Source organism: Mustela lutreola, chromosome X (assembly GCF_030435805.1).
Source record: "Mustela lutreola isolate mMusLut2 chromosome X, mMusLut2.pri, whole genome shotgun sequence".
Classification (NCBI taxonomy): domain Eukaryota; kingdom Metazoa; phylum Chordata; class Mammalia; order Carnivora; family Mustelidae; genus Mustela; species Mustela lutreola.
The window spans coordinates 132,903,937-132,922,808 of record NC_081308.1 but is presented as its reverse complement, the minus strand read 5'-3'; the positions used below and the strand labels follow the sequence as shown (position 1 = coordinate 132,922,808).

General features: G+C 40.2%; 1 protein-coding gene and 1 pseudogene across 1 annotated transcript in view; both read right to left on the bottom strand.

The window, feature by feature from the left end:
• The window catches only part of LOC131821105 (dnaJ homolog subfamily B member 6-like), a 30,254-nt pseudogene extending 21,770 nt beyond the window's left edge, over nt 1-8,484 (bottom strand).
• Nucleotides 8,485-9,132: 648 nt separating this feature from the next.
• SPRY3 (sprouty RTK signaling antagonist 3) overlaps nt 9,133-18,872 on the bottom strand; it is a 10,477-nt gene continuing 737 nt past the window's right edge. The window contains exon 2 of the mRNA XM_059158213.1: nt 9,133-13,102. Within this exon, the coding sequence (XP_059014196.1) occupies nt 12,133-12,999 (867 nt within the window). The 5' untranslated portion in view covers nt 13,000-13,102 and the 3' untranslated portion in view covers nt 9,133-12,132. The remainder of the gene's footprint in view (nt 13,103-18,872) is intronic.

The following is an 18,872-nucleotide window of genomic DNA, read 5'->3' as shown; positions in this document are numbered from 1 at the left end:
AATAGAATATCCAAATAAAGAGTATTTATAGGGTCATATTTGCTCTTTACTTCAGCCAGACTATGGTTACTGTGATTATGCTCAAGCCAACAGAGTCTGAGGTTTTATTCTCTGGAGATGTTTCTGAATTGCAGCATACAAGGCACCTACCCTCATCCTCACCAAACCTAGCTCTAAACCTAATCCTAACCCAAACCCAAACCATAGCCATAACCACTAACCCCTAACCCCTAAACCTAGCCATACTATAACTCTAACCCTAAACTTATCTCTCTGCAGAGTCTCTCAACTATAGGATAATAAGCACATATCATCACCCTGGCCCAAAACCTAATCCTAATCTGTATTTTAGCTCCAAACCAAACTCTAATCTTAAATCTGAGAGGGGAAAAAAAAAAAAGATTTGGCACATATGCAAAGGAATACTACTCAGCCATAAAAAAGAATGAAATCTTGCCATGTGCAATGGCATGGATGGTGCTAGAAAACATAATTCTAAATGAAAACCTAATCCTAACCCTAACTAATCCTAAATTTATCTCTGTAGAGCGGTATCTGAACTGCCGTATAATAGGCATATAGCCTCACAGTGGCCAAAACCATAACCCAAACCATTATTCTGGCCCTAAAATGAACCCAAATCCTAAATTTGAGGGAAAAAAAATTTGGTATGTATGTACAATGGAATATTACTCAGCCACAAAAAACGAATGAAATCTTGCCATTTGCAATGACATGGATGGAGCTAGAGAGTATTATTCTAAGTGAAATAAGTCAGTCAGAGAAAGATAAATACCATATGATTTCACTCACATGTGGAATTTAAAAAATGAAGCCCATGAACAAATGGAAGAAAATAAAAGGAACAAAGAGGCCAACCAAGAAACAGACTCTTAACCTTAGAGAACACATTGATGGTTACCAAAGGGAGGTGGCAGGTGATTAGTTACACAGGTGATGGGGACTAAGGAGGGCACTTGTTGTGGTGAGTACCGGGTGTCGTATGGAAGTGTTCAATCGCTAAGTTGTCTGCCAGAAACTAATATTACACTGTATGTTAACTAACTGGAATTCAAATAAAAACTTTAAGAAATAAAAAATAGCCATACAAAATTTAAAAAAAAAGAAAGGCTGCTCCAGCTTAACTCCCATGATGTCTGTTTATATATTCATTCAACAATAAAATATAATAATGAGGTAGATAGAAAGATATCCTATGCGGGGAAAATGAAGCAAAATGAGGATAGAATGGTGAGTAATGCTGATTTAGGATGGTCAGGGAAGGCCTTGAGGAATTGAGATTTGAGTGGACCCCTGATTTAAGTGAGGGATGGACCATGTAGCATGTATGAAGGGCTTTATAACCATGATGGAAATTATGAATCTAATTGTAAGAAAATGGGAAGATCATTGGGTATGTGCCTTGTATACTGCAATTCAGAAACATCTCCAGAGAATAAACCTCAGACTCTGTTGGCTTGAGCATAATCACAGTAACTACAGTCTGGCTGAAGTAAAGAGCAAATATGACCCTATAAATACTCTTTATTTGTATATTCTATTCAAGATCATTGAAGGATTTTATGCAGGAGAAAGACAAGATCCAGGCTTCAGTTTTAGAACAATCACTCTGGTTTCTCTGTAGAGATTAGACTCTAGGGGAGGGGTCAAGAGTAGAATCAAGGAGCTCCTACAGTTATCAATGAAGGAGATAAGATTGGATGAAACCAGGTAGTCACAGTGATAATGGAGAGAAGTATTTTATTTTGAGTGTAGAGCTAACAGAATTTGTTGGCCAACTGATAAGAGAAAAAGGTAGGAGTCAAAGATACCTAAAAATGGTTGGCTTGAGTCATTCGAAAAATGGCGTCATAATTTCCTGAGATGGGGAAAACAGAGAGGAGCAATTTTCAAGGGTATAGAAATCATTTATCACTGAAATATGTTGTTTTATATTACTATTAAACTTTTAAGTGGACATTTTAAGAAAGTAGTCTGGAATTCAGAGGAGAGGTTAGGGCTAGAGATATACATTTGGGAGTTGTGAGTATATAAAAATGGTGCTTAAATGCAGGATACTTGATGAGATCATCAAGAAGGTGTGTATAGATAGAGAAAAGAGGAAGATTAAGAACTGAAATTTTGGGCACTCTAATATTTATAGTTTAGAGAGATGAAGAAGAACCATAAAAGGTTTTGGAAAAGGAGAGATCACTGAGGCAGGAAGAGTACTAGAAGAGTACCATGTGCAGGATGGCAAGTAAAGAATATATTTCAGAAAGGAGGGTGTGTTGAAAATCTTTAATGCCCCACGTCACATGCTCCTGGACCACATCTTTTTCAGGACACTGCTGTAGCAGCTGTATGCAGGGGCAATTTGATGCTACCTCATTCAGCTATTTCTTAAACTATTTCTTCCTGCCTTGGGGCTTCTGTGCTATCACCAGGTAGAACACCTGCAGGAGCCTGCTCAGTGATTCTAGTTCATGAACAAACCTGCAAGTGCCGATGAGTTAATACTCTCAGATTACCCTTGGTCAATGGAAGATAAAATATGATGGATAAACACCCATCTCTTTTATGTCTGATGGAAAATTCTAAAGCATATCTGTACAGTTTCAAAGGTAGTCCTTATTGGGAATAATCCACAGTTGCCTACATTAGTAAACAAATTAATAACATATCTTTGAATTGATGTTACCTCCTTTCCTGATTCATTCTTCTCAGTCGCCTTTCCTGTTTCCTGAGTCAGCTCCTCAAATAAACTAACTGCATGCAAGTCTTTATCTCAGATTCCGCTAGGATTTTGGGGGAATGTAAGTTAGGCTAGAGGGCATGATCAGCTGGGACAAAAGCTACTGACAAGTTAAGTAAGATGAAGACTGAGAATTAGATTCAGGAAGGTAGAATCATTCGTGACATCAATAAAAGCCATTTCAGTGGAAGGCTGGTTGAAAAAGGCTGGCTGGAGAAGTTTCAGGAGAGAGTGTCTCTATTTTCTCAATGATATGTGCCTAGGTCTTAGACAGAGTGAAGGTATGAAGGAGATAGTGGTATTGGATGTGTGATGAGAGAAGTATGAGATAGACTTTTTGAAATTTGGAGAAGAAACTGAAGAGAGAAATAAAGTAGAAATGTCTGGTGGTACTGAGGGCTCACTTCAAGTTTATGATTGTGTATTTTTCTCCAAACACATTCCTCTGTTTAGATGAAAATGTGGGACAAGTGGTTTTATTGAACTTAGGTTTCGATTTTTTAAAGCAAGTGTGCTAGGGAGAAAAAAGGTCAAAGGTGTCATGATGGACCAAGGCATGCAAGCTGGGTAAGAAAGGCTTTAAAAATGGGGGCAGGGGAGGTCAATTTTGGATGGTGTTTAAGGATAATAGGAGCAATGGGCCAACACTGAAATTACCGAGAACTCTTTTCATACAATGATTTTATCAGAGTTAGCTAATTAAGCATACTATTACATATTACATCCAAGTTATGTCTGGATAAATTCTCAGAATATAAGAGGACACCATTAAATATTCTGGGAAACAGGTATCAACTGAGACTGTCCCAGGCAAATTGGAACATCCTATGACTTTACTCATATAGCCATTTTTATTTATACAGAAAAGAAGTAGATTATAGTAGTTAAGAGCACAAAATATTTAGAATCATGGTTTCTAGGTTCAAAACAAGGCACAGAAAGCCTAAGTAACCTACCAAAGGTGGCTAACACATAGTGGAATGACCTATAATTCTTTGGATGAAATTCATCAAAGTTGGCTTCTTTCATCTCATACTGTTTTGTATATTATATTTCTCTTCTGATTCTAAATTCAGTGTTGCTTCTGTACTTTAGCTTATGCTCTAGTCCTATATGGAGTAATTACCCTTTATTCATTCTCCTCAGGTCCAATCTCCATTCTGTTTATTTCAAGTTCTCTTGAAAGAGATTTCAATGCTCCTACTATTAATGCACAACCAAATTTGACCAATACTTTAGAACTAGAGATAGTCTGATTTCTCATTCTGTCTACATGCTATTTTATGCAGCTCATTCTAGGTTTTAGTGTTAATTGTTGTTAGGCAAAGTACAAGCATTTCATCGGCAGTGTAGAATAGCAAGGAGCTTTTTGCATTATATTTGCTAGGATATCACAGACCCCTGAAACATGGCTTCTAACAACCCACATTTTCCTAAGCATAAGTCACCATGTCTTAATTACCTGAAAGGTAACCCCTGCCTGAGGCAGGTCTTATTATAAGCTCCCATCACTATACTGTTAGGCATCTTGATTCCTTCAAATTCCTTGTGTCTCTGCCTTCCCCCTAAAAAGGAGGTATTTCAAGATGAAATGATGATATATATATACTAAGTAGACTTTTAAAAAGATTTTTAAATTGTATTTGAAAGAGAGAACAGAGGAAGATAGAGAAGTAAGCTCCCTGCCTAGCAGGAATCCTGATGTGGGACTTGATCCCAGCACCCTGAATTCATGACCAGAGCAAAAGACAGACGTTTAACCAACTGAGACACTGAGACGTCCCTACTAAGTAGATTTTTAAAGCTAGTTTGTAATGTGACATATAGAAATAACTACTTTAATCATGGCTTCTTTTTAATTTATTAGTATGGCTGAAATACAAGGATAAAGGAGTGCTTTGTTAAATAAATATATTTTTGTATTAAAAATAATTTTCAAATAAATACTTAAAAATCATTGGCAAAAATGAATGATGCATTAGGAATGTGCATTATACTTTCAAAATAAGGAAGACACAAGAGGTCCATTTTATAAATGGTACAGAATTCCATTTTTACCAAATAAACAAGTAGCCAGATGTATGACTCCTAAGGGAATAGAAGGGGCCTCTTCTGGAAATTCCTAATACCTGGGGTGGATAAGACAGGAATGGGTCTAGAACTCTGTGCTGGGGCCCTGGAATTCAGAAAATGTGTTCCTTGTGGTTAATTCTCTGTCAATCTGCAGATACTAGAACTCCAAATAATCTACTTCCTCAGATCAGCCAAATCAGGAAACGTCTTGCTTCTCCTGTCTTGCTTCTTTAGCAGTAGCTCCTCCTAACTGGAAGCCCTCCTCTTGTCTTTCCATGCATCTGTCTGCCTTTCAGAAGAGACAGGTTTTTTTTTTTTTTTTTTAAATCCCTTCCCTCCAACGCCTCACTGTCCTCAGGACTAGAAACCCTGGACTAGTTCAGTCCTAAAGCCATGTTGTAGTTGACTGACTCTAAGAAGTCCAGATATCTCACTACTTTTATATTTTTTTAAAATTCCAATTGCAGTAAGGGAAAGAGAAAGAAAAGAATGAACTCTCATCGACTCTGAGTTTCTTGTCACTGACACCAGGTTAAGTTTAAAGGTACACACAACCCACACAAGAGGTCCTTCTTGATAAATGGTATTAGGGTTAGGGTTACAATACCCAATACCCAAACAATTGACTGATTAAAATAGGAAACAACTTGTTTTATAGATTCAGCTTCACATATGTGTTGTATATTAATTCCCTCAAGTACAACATTCTTCCATACTTACACAGAACCTTGTATATTAGAAATTTGTCTGTTTAATGACTCTCACAAAATCTCTAAGATTTATTATCTTCATTTTCCAAATGAGGAAAGCAAAGGTCCAGAAAGCACAAGACAGAAAAAGAAGTAGTGTAGTATGAAGATAAGGCCTCTGGCCTAAGAGTCAGCAGACTTGGGTTTTCATAACTCCTAACTTTCTTTCTAACTCACTGTGTGGTCATAATTAAGTCACTTCCCCTCTCTGAGTTTCAGTATCTGCCTTTGTAGAATGAAGTGATTAGGATTTCTCAACACTATTTGCATATTATAATCACCCAGGAGCTTTAAAAAAATCCTTTCTTCAGCCCTACCTCCACAGATTTTTATTTAATTGGTCTCAGGGTACTATGATTTCCACAATACCATATTGACTTAGAAGAAGCCAGTCCAGGGAAACCCACAAATCCAGTCTAGTATTTCTGAAGGAAAGAAATCTCCTCATTTAGTGTAAGATCCAGGTACTCTGGTACAAGTCCTAGAAGGGAGTTTGAAAGGCTGAGAGTGTTAATGGGCATACTCTTAACTTAGAACCTATAGGGGAGAGCTCAAGCTCCAGCCACATCTCTCTCTCTCACTCCCTCTCTCTCTCTCTCTCTGTCTCTCTGTCTCTCTCTCTCACACACACACACACATGCACACATGCACAGACACAGAGAATCATTCCAGCAGATGTGCTATGGGAGCTTGAAAAAGAAAAAAGAGTAATGATAAATAAAAGTCAAGGACCAAAAGGAGTTCAAGAGACTGGTGAAATGGAGTTTTAGGTGAGAGAAACAAACTGATTTTAGAGCTTTTTTTCTTTCATATGGCTCGTTTTCTTAATCTTTAAAAAAATTTTCTCAACCCATGTTTAGTATTACTCCTCACTACAGTTTCTTTCTTTACTTTAATATAGCTCATGTATTAATATAGCTGGAGACTTCTACTTGGAAGGCCTTCACTCCCATTGGGAAATGTCTCTTTCTTAGAGTAAAATTGTTACCAACTAATCTCTGATATTATTATAAAAATTAGTATTCTTTTCCTTGTATTTCCTTTTTAATTTTTTGTTTGCTTATTTAGTTTTGTTTTTGTCATCAGAGTGGTAAGAATTTGAAGGTAAGACTAAAGTGTGGACCTAAGATAAGATGGCCAATTGAGTCATTCAGTGTCCCTTTAGTTTAAGCATTAGAACATATGTTCAAAATAAACCTTCAGAATGCTTGTATAGTTCACCTCATCTTGTCACAGTAGGAAAACATACAGGTGACTTGAGGTTAAAACCCTATATTAATAAACCTAGGGTGTTTGCCCAAGTGACTGTCTCTGTTTTCTTTCCTTAGTAACCTGCATCAGCAGCGTTTGTTAGTTCCTAAAGGCCTTGGGGGCTTCCAGATCCTTATCATCTTTGGCTTTTACCATCAGAGACAGGACAATTATATGGTATAATCAAAAGAGTTGCCTGAATAGTTGGAGAATGACAACATGTGGGTCAAGATTACTACTTTTCTAGTAGACTGGCCAGTAAATACATTTGGGAGCAACATACATAACTTTGATTGTGATGATATCAAGATCTCTAAACAATGAGCGGTGTCATTCCCAAGATGCATGTCCTTGAGGGCCATGTGTCTTGTCATTCTGGCCTTTGAAAGCAGCAACACTAGTAGAGTGTTGATCAATTTGAGGGTCAAGACAAGTATGTGGGCCTAGATTAGGATAAAGGTACAAAGGATTTTAGTCTTATCAAACCTTAGGCCAGAGGTTCAAAAGGGTACTAATGACCACATGCTAAATCATCAGAGTAAAAGGCTAATTGAGGATTTAGAGGTTGAGAATTTCAGCTACATTTATAACTAATAAAATGCCTACTGGATAAATACAAAGTTTTTTTTATCTGAGCAACTGTAAGTTTGGAATTGGCATTTAAAAAGATAAGAAATGCTGCAAAAGTCAGGTTTGAGGAGAGAAAGATTAAGAGCTTCATTTGAACATGTTATGTTCGAAATTCCTACTAGATATTAGAGTAGAGATGTGAAATAGGCAGTTGGATATGAGTGGGAAGTTCAAGAAAGTAGTCCAGGCTGGAGATAGAATTTTGAAAGTCATCATGTAAATGGTACCCAAAGAGCATATTTCAAAGACCAATCACTGGGTTACTTGAATATGAAGAGGTGAAGAAAGTGAGGGAGTCCAGCAGAGAATGCAGAGGAGGAGCAGAGAGTGAAGTAGGAGGAAAACCAGAAGAATGTGGTATCCTGGAAGCCAGGTGAAAAAATGAGCAACTCTGTCAAATGGTGCTAGTAACTCAGGTAAAGTAGAGTTTTGCTGTATTGTTTGTGGTGATAGCATGATCCCATTATGTACCCGGAAGACTTCTTCAGAATTTTCCTATGCTTATCCTTTCTTACATGAAAAAAAATAAAAATTAAATCAGTGGAATGCATTCAATGCTTTTATGACATTATCCATAGATATGAAACCATACCAATGGGATGTTTTTATTAACTAGATGCATTGACTTCATGTAAGAATGGTCTATAGGGCACAGGGAACTATTGTATAGTGTAGCACTTAAAATGTGTCTACGTGATATCATCATAATTAGTGGCTGAAATTATACTGAACAATGGTCATCAGTGGATTGCTTACATTTGAATCAGTATAATCAATGAATTTAAATGTTAACAGTTCCAATTAATCTCAAATTCTAAAAATAGTTTTAGTTCTACTTTCTGCAGAAACAAATCAAATAGTTTTCCTGACCCTATAAAGAAAAGCTCACACTCTTAAAAACTCTTACCTTCTCCTGCACAAGTGAAAGTATTTCTCTAGTAGCTCAGCACTGTAAACTGTCTGAGAAGTGGTAACTGGCTGCAAACATGTTTTCGAAGGTAGTAGTGAAGTTTCTAATGCCGCCATCTTGGGAGATAAGACAGTTAATATACGATATCTGTTAACTATTGCTTCACTGCTAACATAGGAGCCCATTTGTCTCAACTCTTAGGCTGCAGAGGAACTGGTGTTGGGTAAAGGACTATTCACTGTTTGAGGCTTGTTTTATACCAGAAGGGTATACATTATGTTCCAGACTTCTATAGCTAACATTGGAGCCCGGACTTTGGACTCAGACAGTCTAGGTTCAAATATTAGCTCCTTCACTGACAAGCTTTGTTACTGCTGGCAAGTCAATTAACCTCCCTGTGCTTCAGTTTTCTCATATGTACCGTGGCAGCTGTAATTATACCTGTGAGAGAATGAAATGAGCTCATATAGGCAATGCATTTATAATAATGCTTAGCACATAGTAAGCACTATAGAAATGTTCACTATATTTATTATACCCATCGTGATGAGGGAAGATGGGCTGGAATCAAAGGAAAACTCTTGACTAAGCCATGTGAAATAAATATATCAAGGAACAAATATGTGGAAAGTAGTAGAATTAGGGGGTAATAGATGACTTAACTGCAAAAAAATGCTAAGCAGGAAACATCCTCTAAATATTCCTGCTTATACAGTACATGACACAAGGTAGAAAAATAATGAAAACAGACGCTTTCTGCAGGATTTAGACTTCTTTTATATATATTTTAAATATACATGTGCAATACATTAAAATATATAGAGATGTGTGAATATATATATTTACACACACACACACACACACACACACATATATATATATACACAAACATATATGTGTATATATATATATATACATAAAATTTCACAGAAGGGTACATATGCACACTCACACGTCTGTACACATACCCCAAAAGGACCCATCTATACGTAAACCAGATGCAGCCCGTATCAGGCCAACTTGGACACAAGGCAAAGCCCTGACTCAGCAGCAGATTGCACATTGCAATTGCATTGAGTAACCCTTCAGTTTCTTCTACCAAGTGTAAGGCCATTTAGAAATACACTGAGAAGAGCTCTTCTGGGTGTATGGCAGAGCCCAGGGCCCCTCTGGCAGTGCACAATTTGCCTGAGTAAGGACTGCAGGATTGGGATATCAAGGAGCTATGAAGGAGGAGGGACTTGTGTTGTTTTGGGCCCTGAAACTAATAAGCAAACATCCATAGAATAAATTTAGCTCCAGGAACAATGCACTAGTGTCATAGAACCCTTATATATCTCAGCTCTAAGCAAATTTCAGGCATAAGCGGGGAGAAGGGTGTGTTGCTACTCATCACTATCCAGCTGGATCCAGCCAGAGAGCTGGGCACAGCTTTTAGGAGTAGATAAGTCAAAGTTCAATCAGGCAGACTCGTTAAGATTTTAAAAAGTTACTTAAAATGGAAGGATCTGAAAGCAACTTAAGAGGTTACAGGTATTGGTTTGGGTTTATAATGTTCCAAGAAGCCAAACCTTATATATGGCACCATTTGCAGCAATATCATTAACATTATTAATAATCATCATAACATATTTATATATACAAAAATAGAGCAAAGCAATTCTAGAAGAGGAGGCGAAAGTGAAAGCATGGGGCTGTGTCAGTACACTTCAGGAAGATTCAGAACCAACACAAAGTGAGTGGCACATATTTCTATAGCATATATCCAACAAAGGGATGTGGATGTTCCCTCTTCCCCCTGTGTATGACTATACATTTCTCCCACCTCGCCGCTCTGCAGTACACATCCATGCACACTTTAAAAGATATGATCTATAAAGTTGGAGTCTGGAAGTCTTAAACTAAGTTGGAGCACCTTGATTTCAAGCAAGTGCCCTCAATCTCTGAATTCCTCAGTGAATTTTGGACTCACTTACAGAGGGAAACTGGATCTAATTCTTGAGTCTTTAGGAGCCTGCCATCCCCAGTGCAGCCTTTTCCCATTGAAGTGGATTCACAACACAGGCTCTTGGTATATTTTTAAAAGAGAAGTCAGTTCTCTGCTTTATATGTCATTCATCTCAGTTTTCCAGCTGCTGAAATTTAGGTTCTCAGGCAATTGCCATCGCAGACAAAGCCAGGAGCGAGCACGACATGTGCAGCAAAAAGTAGGCGAAGATAGAGCTTGGTTAGGGATTCCTTGTTTTGTTTTTGTTTTGTTTTGCACACTGGAGCTTCTACAGGTGACAAAGTCAAAGGAGATGTCCACTGCGGGCAGCCTCAACACCTGATAGTTAATTAGCTACCCACTATGCACTGCATAAAGACCACCACACTAACTTGGCGTGGTTCCAGAAAAATTGAATGACAATGGCTTTCTGTCACTGTTAATAGAATCCTAAGAGAAAAGTCCCATGTCCTAATGTGATGTAGAGTACAGAATATTGAACTAGAAGTCAGAAGACTTTTTTTCCAGTCTCAACCCTGCTATGATCTCAGTGTGTGGCCTTCCTATCTCCAGGCCTCAGTTTTCCCATCTGCAAAATAAGGGCATTGAACTAGATTAACAGTTAAGATTCCTTCCAGCTCTAAAGTTTTATGACTTTTTATGTCCATAATTAAGGCCTGAGCCATGCAGTCTCAGGGCAGTTAGCTTCTAAGAGAGAACAGACCTCTGTAATATCCCTTGCTTTGTTCATTTAGCTATAAAGCACGTCTGCCTTTGGCACTTGGGTCAGACATACAAAGTTATGAGCATCCTGATTTACTATCCTACTCTGCATGCTAGTTGAATCTGTCAGTACTATAAGTCGATTATTGGGAAAGGGAGTAAAACTCCAGCTCGTTAAACCTGGAAATGTAAGATTAATTTTTGCCTCGTGTGTTCACAAACAGGTGAGTGTGGTTATGAGCACACACACACATGTCAGGATATAGACTATTGCTAGTGATCAGTTCATTACAGTAATCCATTTCCCTTAATAAAATTTAGTAAATAGTATAGCATAGCAAAGTTTGGCGTCAAAGGAAACACCTATGGAAAAACAGCACTTTTGGACGTAGTTGAGAAAGGACAGGTAGAGAGAGACAAAGATAGATCAAACAAGATGGAGATACAAGTAGAGAACGGGTCAGTCTGAAAGAGAGAGAGGAAAGCAGTAGAGGAAGGGAGGGAGAAAGAAATGGAATGAAAAGTAAGAATCAAGCTGGAATGAAGGGGGAAGGAACGAAGAACAAGAGAAGAGAAGGGCAGTAAACAGGGGGAAGGGGTCGGATTCCCTGGAATATCGAACACTGTTCCACATGCACCCCTGAAAACCGTCTTAGAAGAGAGTTTCCAAAGGCACTGTGGACAGTGGAGGGATGCTCAGAGCCTGCATCAAGAGGCATTATGTTGGGGAGCCCCTAACCCTCCACGTTGCTGGCTCTGTCAGTCCTCCGTGTCCGAATCTCTTGCCTATGTATCACCTGAATTTGCCAGGACAGCCACATGGCTAAAATGGCCAGGTGTAAGAAGTTTGAAGAAAAGTGGGATAGATACTGTGAGAAAGAACAAGGCATCCTGCGCCAGGATGTACTCGGCCATTCCCTGACACTGCAGGAGCAAAACTGGTGAGGCCCTAACTTTGGCTGCTTTACTCCTTCTCCCCCTCTCCAGAGATGAGGCCTGCACTTTCCTAACGGGCGCAAGAAGGAGAAAGCTCTGGCTCCGTGTTGTGGGAAGGTCATACGGACTTCTCCTGGGCCTTGGGGAATGGTGCACTACCAGAAGAGATTTTTCTGCACACAGTGTTGGTGTGCCTCTTACAGCGGCAGCCTGGTCGCCGGAGGCTGTCGTAGCCCTGCTGGCACAGACGGAGGCATCCACGGGTAGGCAGGTAGCAGCACAGGCAAGGGAGGAAGAGGGAGATGAGGCTCATGGCTGCCCAGCGGACGAAGCACGAGCTGGGCCCGCAGGAGCAGGGCTCGTCGGCGCAGTTGTCTTCGTCGTCGGTGGAGCAGTGGTAGAAGAGGCCCTTAACGCAGCAGAGACATGTGCCGTAGTCGAGGAGGCTCTCAGCAGAGCAAAGGCAACGTTGGTTGCACAGCCAGCAGGAGGGGAGAGGACGAGCCGCTGTGCAGAGGACACATTTGCAGCGCCCACACTCCTCGCAAATGAAGAGGTGCTCCCCGGAGTGCCCTGCGGAGTGCTCAGCTTCTCCCTTCAGAGCACCGTCGACCTTTGGGTGGGCCCCTGCTCCGGGCTGGGTTCGGATGATGGACTGGCCTGAAGGTGAGGGCGTGATGCTGGCCAAGAGCCTTTGGTCAGAGGCAGTGGTGCTCTGGGACATGGAGCTGGCGATGCTGGATTGGCTCAGATGCTGAGGCAAGGGCTGCAGTTGGTGGCACTGGCTGAGACTGCGGGGAAGAGCAGGAGGCATGGTGGCCAGGGACCAGTCGGACTTGTGAGTGTGCACTGCAAGGGAGGGGCTGGAGAGGGCCTGCTTACGGGGGGCCGGGGGCCGCTCCACGTAATCATTGCTAGCATGAGTAGAGCGCAGCTGCTCAATCGGGAGGATCTGTTGGAAGTCGTCCGTCACGGCGGCATCCATTTTCCTTTGATTCTTGACTTCTGAGTGGTTTGGGGTCAGGGTGGCACTTGTGGTGATAAATAGCCCTTCTAGTTACATGGACCTTAGGGCACATCAGAAAATCCTAGGAGAGAGGAGACGGACACAATACATGAGAAGACATAGGAGGACCACTTTGCAGGGAACTACCAAAGCTCAGGCCCTAACTCGACCACGACCTTCAATCACTTTAGGATTAGGGTTAGGGTTAGGGTTACACCTCTGTTCTGCAGTTGACCTCACCGACTTATGTACAAGCAAATCTGCTCAAAGCATCTGGACTATAAAGCTCTCTGGGAGCAAAGCTCACATCATTGATTCCTTTTGTATTTCGTCACACGACCAGGGTCACAGGAGCAGCTAGATGCGTGCTAAGGGAGAAATCTAGGTCCTGAGCCTCAGAATTCTAATAAAACTGGAAGCTAATTTCAAATGCAAAGGCTACATCCTGTAGTAATGCTAATGTAAAACAAAAAGAAAAAGCCTCAAAAGTCTTCCATGAGAAGTTGCATGTGTATATGTATGAGACATTTATACACATGTATATATATATATTTTTTTTTGATTGATGGGATTTAGGTATACATATTCTCCTTTCAGTAAAATTTCTGATAAGCATAATAAACAGATGAGAAAGAAATTGCTTGATTCAGTGACTACAAGCAGGCAGGATGCAGTAACGGCAGTGATATGGCAGAGAAACCGAGAGCAAAAATCAGGCTATTTGTAGAATAACAGGAAAAAACCACCCCACGGTGTATGGAAGCCAAGACTAATCACCCTGCAGTTCTCCTCACCTTCAGTCTGCTTTAACTCCTTGAGGAGATAACTCTTTCTAAGTGGTAGTGCAGCTCCAGAATCAAACACTAGGGATGGGAGAACAATGTAAGATGATCCCTGAATTATTTGAAATGTCACCTGTAACAGTACCTATTTATTTATTTATTTATTTATTTTAAAGATTTTATTTATTTGACAGAGATCACAAGCAGGCACAGAGGAAGGCAGAGAGAGAGGGGGAAGCAGGCTCCCTGCCGAGCAGAGAGCCAGATGCGGGGCTTTGATCCCAGGACCCTGGGATCATGACCTGAGCTGAAGTCAGAGGCTTTAACCCACTAAGCCAGTCAGGCGCCCCTAACAGTACCTATTTAAACCAAGTTGAATATCTAGAAAGCACCTACTTGTGTCTCCACGGACCCACAATCAGGAAAAGTTGGGCGGTCCCTGAAGGATTTGATGGAGCTTAAAACTGATAATAGTGACTATGAGGAAAATATGGTACAAACAGTAGATCACTGTACCACACCTGGAAGACTGACCGGCCAAAAAGGTATACACAAGAAATCCTAAGCACAATTCCAAGAGTCATCCTGGAGGCATTAGGACCTAGGAAACACTAGCATGAATAAAGCATATATTTGAAATCCATCATATTTCAGGCCTCCTCAAAATAGATCGATTACTCACACTACTGTATGGAATGCAAAGCTTGAATGAGTAATAGAAATGAACAAGTGAAAGAGGATAGTGCTTGATTAGGTTTCCATAAGCAAGCAAACATGACACCGAAATGTGCCCAAAGCTCAATAACAGGAAAGAGAAGGGTGCCGCTCACAAAGGACTCAGTGGCTAATAATATGACCGGCCTCATTGCCTTTTGAGGCTATATCCCCGTGTAAACCTGTTTAGTTGAATTTACATCTGTTCGTTTTTTGAAAAGAAGATTTAATTTGGTTAAAAATAACTTTTCTGGCACATCACAGAAAAGAACCAGTCTGACTATAATTTTACTTTTTAGCTAGTTGTTTTGGTGTTATTTAATGCAGCACAGGGGAATGCAAATAAACTCCTTGGACATTCTAGGACTCAAATATCTATGAAAGTTTTGTCAAATCACTTGCTTTGTTTGGGCCTCAATTTCACTATCTATATAATTATAGGGGTAAACTAGGTGATTTTGAAGGACCCTGCCCCTTATGGTCTTTATTTCTATAACTACACAATTTGACAAGAATTTCTCTTCATCTACACCTTCTATATCTTCAATCCTTGAGGGTAAATTAAGGAACATGCCCTTTTTCATTTCAGCATTCAAAAGCAAAATTTATGTCTCTTTTTAAAAAAAATATTTTATTTATTTATTTCACAGAGAGAGAGAGAGAGACAGCAAGAGAAGGAACACAAGCAGGGGGAGGGAAAGAGGGAAAAGCAGGCGTCCCACTGAGCAGGAAGCCTGATATGTGGGGCTCAATCCCAGAACTCTGGGATCATGATCTGAGCTGAAGGCAGCCACTTAAAATCTAAGCCACTCAGGCACCCCATGTCTCTTTTATTTACTTGGACTCACAGCCCCCTGAAACCTTCTATATCTACCTTTACTGAACTTAGTTGAGATTCATAATCTCAGCATTGGAAAGGAAAAAGTAGCTTTCATTGGAAGACCTAAATAAACAAAGACACAGGACATCTGGGTGGCTCAGTTAGTTAAGGGTCTGCCTGTGGCTCAGGTCAGGATCCCAAAGAGCCCCGCAAGAGCCCCCCACGGGGACTCCTTGCTCAGCAGGGAGCCTGCTTCTCCTCTGCCTGCCACTCCCCCTGCTTATGTTCAATCTCTCTCTCTCTGACAAATAAGTAAAATCTTAAAAAAAAACACACACAAAGACACATTGTTCAGCTCACTTGCAGATTATGGCATGTGAAAACTTTGCATCAGGAAGAGTCTTTTGGCAAATTTATAATAGTAGATTTATTCCCCATTGATCAGATAAAGAATGCTTGGGGTCCTTTGTGTCCTTTATAAGAACAGTAACAAACACACTGGAAGCATTTTAGACTCACTGATTTCCCAAAGGAAATTAGACTCAAAACATATTGGAAATTCTAAGAATCAATAACTCAAAGGAAGGCGTACAAGGTCTCAAAGTTAGAAAAGATAATCCTCTGGGATTCCAAAGATATCACTAGGTATCTCAGGGACATGCCCAGAAGGTTGAAAAGCTAAGCTTGGAGGAATCTAGGTCATAATAGAAATGACTCAGAACCATGTTCAAAGGGGATCCTGTCTTGGCAGCAGAAGGGTATATGGTGCTTAAGTTGAGAAGGTGTATCTGGATATTGATTAGATTGCTGTAAGACTGAAAAGTTGCAATGCTGGTTGGATAAGTAAAAGAAACTTTGGGCATTGGTCTGGGATGATGAGGTATTATCGCCTTGTTTACAAGAGGCTTAACAGAATGAACTCCTGCCCTACCAAATCTTTTATCAGAATGGACTGTGGAAAATCTGCAATATAGGCGGAAGGAGGACCTGGGCAAAATTAGAAGAATAAAACAGGACTGAATGACAATAAAATGTTTGCTGATTTTATCCGGCTAACAGGAGGAACCCAAATAGATACCATAGGGGAAGGTGAGGGGGGGGGGGACTGAGAAGCAAATAGGCAAGAGAGACTGTTACAGCACATAGATTAGATGAAAAACTATGACTGCATGCATGTTTATGATTCAGAAATCCTCCCGCTAAAGGGCAATTCATTGTGAGCAAAACCAGTTAAGAAACTGTGCTGTTGGTCAGTTCCATATTCTATTAAATGAGAGAGATAATATGCAGATCACATATTATTAAATAGGAGCCAAGGTGATTACAAGTCTTGGCTGCACATTGGTGGGATCTAGTGATTTCTGTCACGTAGTGCCTCTGCAGTAATGAATGATGCATTGTAAACCCACTCCCATCTCAGTCCCTCTGGCCAGGTGCTCAGAGCTTTCTCAACAGTTTTCCTGTAGCCCTGAAATTTTCTGTTCAATCTAAACGGAAATTTCTTTTCTTATGCCAACTTAGGGACTAGAGAGCTAAACCTATTCAAGAAATTCTGTTTGTTAATGGAAGGAAAATGTATTTATTCCTTGGAACCCAAAATCTGCCATGTTGAAACCAAAGTTGAAAACTTCCCTAATCCAAAGTCCTACTATGCTAACAGCCTTAGACAGTTCTGATTTTTCTGGTAAATCCTTTCTGATACAATATGACTCAACCTGAATTTCAAAGAAGAGGGCAGAGAAGGAGAGCTTGGCTCCTGTTTTATCCCACTCCCGTGGGTTCAATGCTGTTTTGTACCTTACTGTGTAACAGCTCTGGGGTGTGTTACTTTTTTCTGTGCTCTGCTGTTACATACACTCCTTCTCAGAATAACTGAAAGCAAACATAGGGGGAATTTCTGCTATGGCTTTATATGTTTTCTTAGTTCTACTGTTCCAAAGTCTGCTCTCCAAAAATCCCTCTCTGTGCAAAAGCATTTGCATCTCTATCAAAGCACTTCCCCCTTACAAATACCAAGTTGTATATAGTTTACATTACTAACCTCTCAGCCACTGACTGGGCCTCCCTCCTACCACATACATCTTGCTGGAGCTGCCAGGTTCTCACCACATTTAACTCTTAACTTGTCACTTTGCTACCCTAGCTCTATTCATTACTTTAATAGTTTCATTAAGACTCAAACTAGAGAGTGTAGCAGTTTAAAGACCTTGCATTTTTAAAGATGTAGGTGTTTTAGTGATGAGCAATACAGGGAAAATTGTAATATCGAATGAATTCACATACTTCTAATCCTGAAGAAAATGCTAGTTGTTCACTTAAGAAGTAGGGATTTTCTTTAAAGCCCATACCCTTTTACAAGATATGTGAAATTTAAGTTCCAGTCTTAACTGCTTTGTTGTGTGCCTGTGGGCAAACAACTTCTATCCCAAGCCTCAGTTTATCTGCAAAATGAGAGGCACGAAAAAGGGGCTTTTAAGGCCCCTTCTTGTTTTGATGCTCTACATTTTTTATACTGGGTTTGTTGGTTGTATTTCTCTGTCTCAAAAAGTCTTTCATGAAGAATTAGTCACCTTCCTTCAAGTTTTTTCACTCCTCACTACCCAACTCCTCTACCCTGAGTAAAAACCTAAATCCAAGTCACTCAGATCACTATCTAGATTGTTTCACAGCTAGAGAGACCTAAAAACAGAACACAAAGAAACCAAAATGCATAGAATAAAGTCTTAGTAAATGTTTATTTAGAGGTACAGGGAACAAGACTAATACTCCCAAGTGGATAAAATGCTAGTCAGTATCTTATTGGTTATGTATATATGCAGCTGACTTGTTGGGAGCATGATTTAACACCTGGTATATCCAAATTCATGTCATAGCACATTATGTTACAACGGTTTTAATGTACCCAAAAAAGCAACAATAGTTTGCATTTCAAAATAGATTTTCTGTTTAAGAGTTCGAGGTCTGTTTTCTGTTCATCCAACTTGGTTTGCCACACGCAGAGGTGAATGCTAATTATACTTGGCTAGAGGAATGGAAGGAGTGTAAAGCACTGTACTAGGTCCTATCAAATGCCTATTGGTTAACTGGACATGGTCACAGGTTCTTACTTTCGACAAAATTTCCGTATGCCACACGGAGACATGTGCACATACACCCAGGCATGGATCCAGAGATTTCTAAATCATTGCTCTGACTCAGTGTAAGTAGGGGGTTATGCCGTGTCAGCTTGCGCCATTTCTACCCAGGGCAAGGTGATGTGATGAAATCTGAACGATGCACAGCCCAGACTTGTGAGCCAATAGCAGACTAGCCCCACGCTGACAGGATGCCCGCTGGGCAGCCAGACTGGCCTCAGCACGGGCTCTCCCTACGTCCTCAGCTTGGGTGGTTAGGCTGCGCTATAAGGGGCTTAGGCACGAACCAAAATGCATTTAAAGGTCAACAAGGTAAAAATTAAATTGACATTTGGCTACGAAAGGGTTATTTTGAAGTTCCATTTTGATTTATAAATTTCTAATACGGAAAATTTTTTGCAA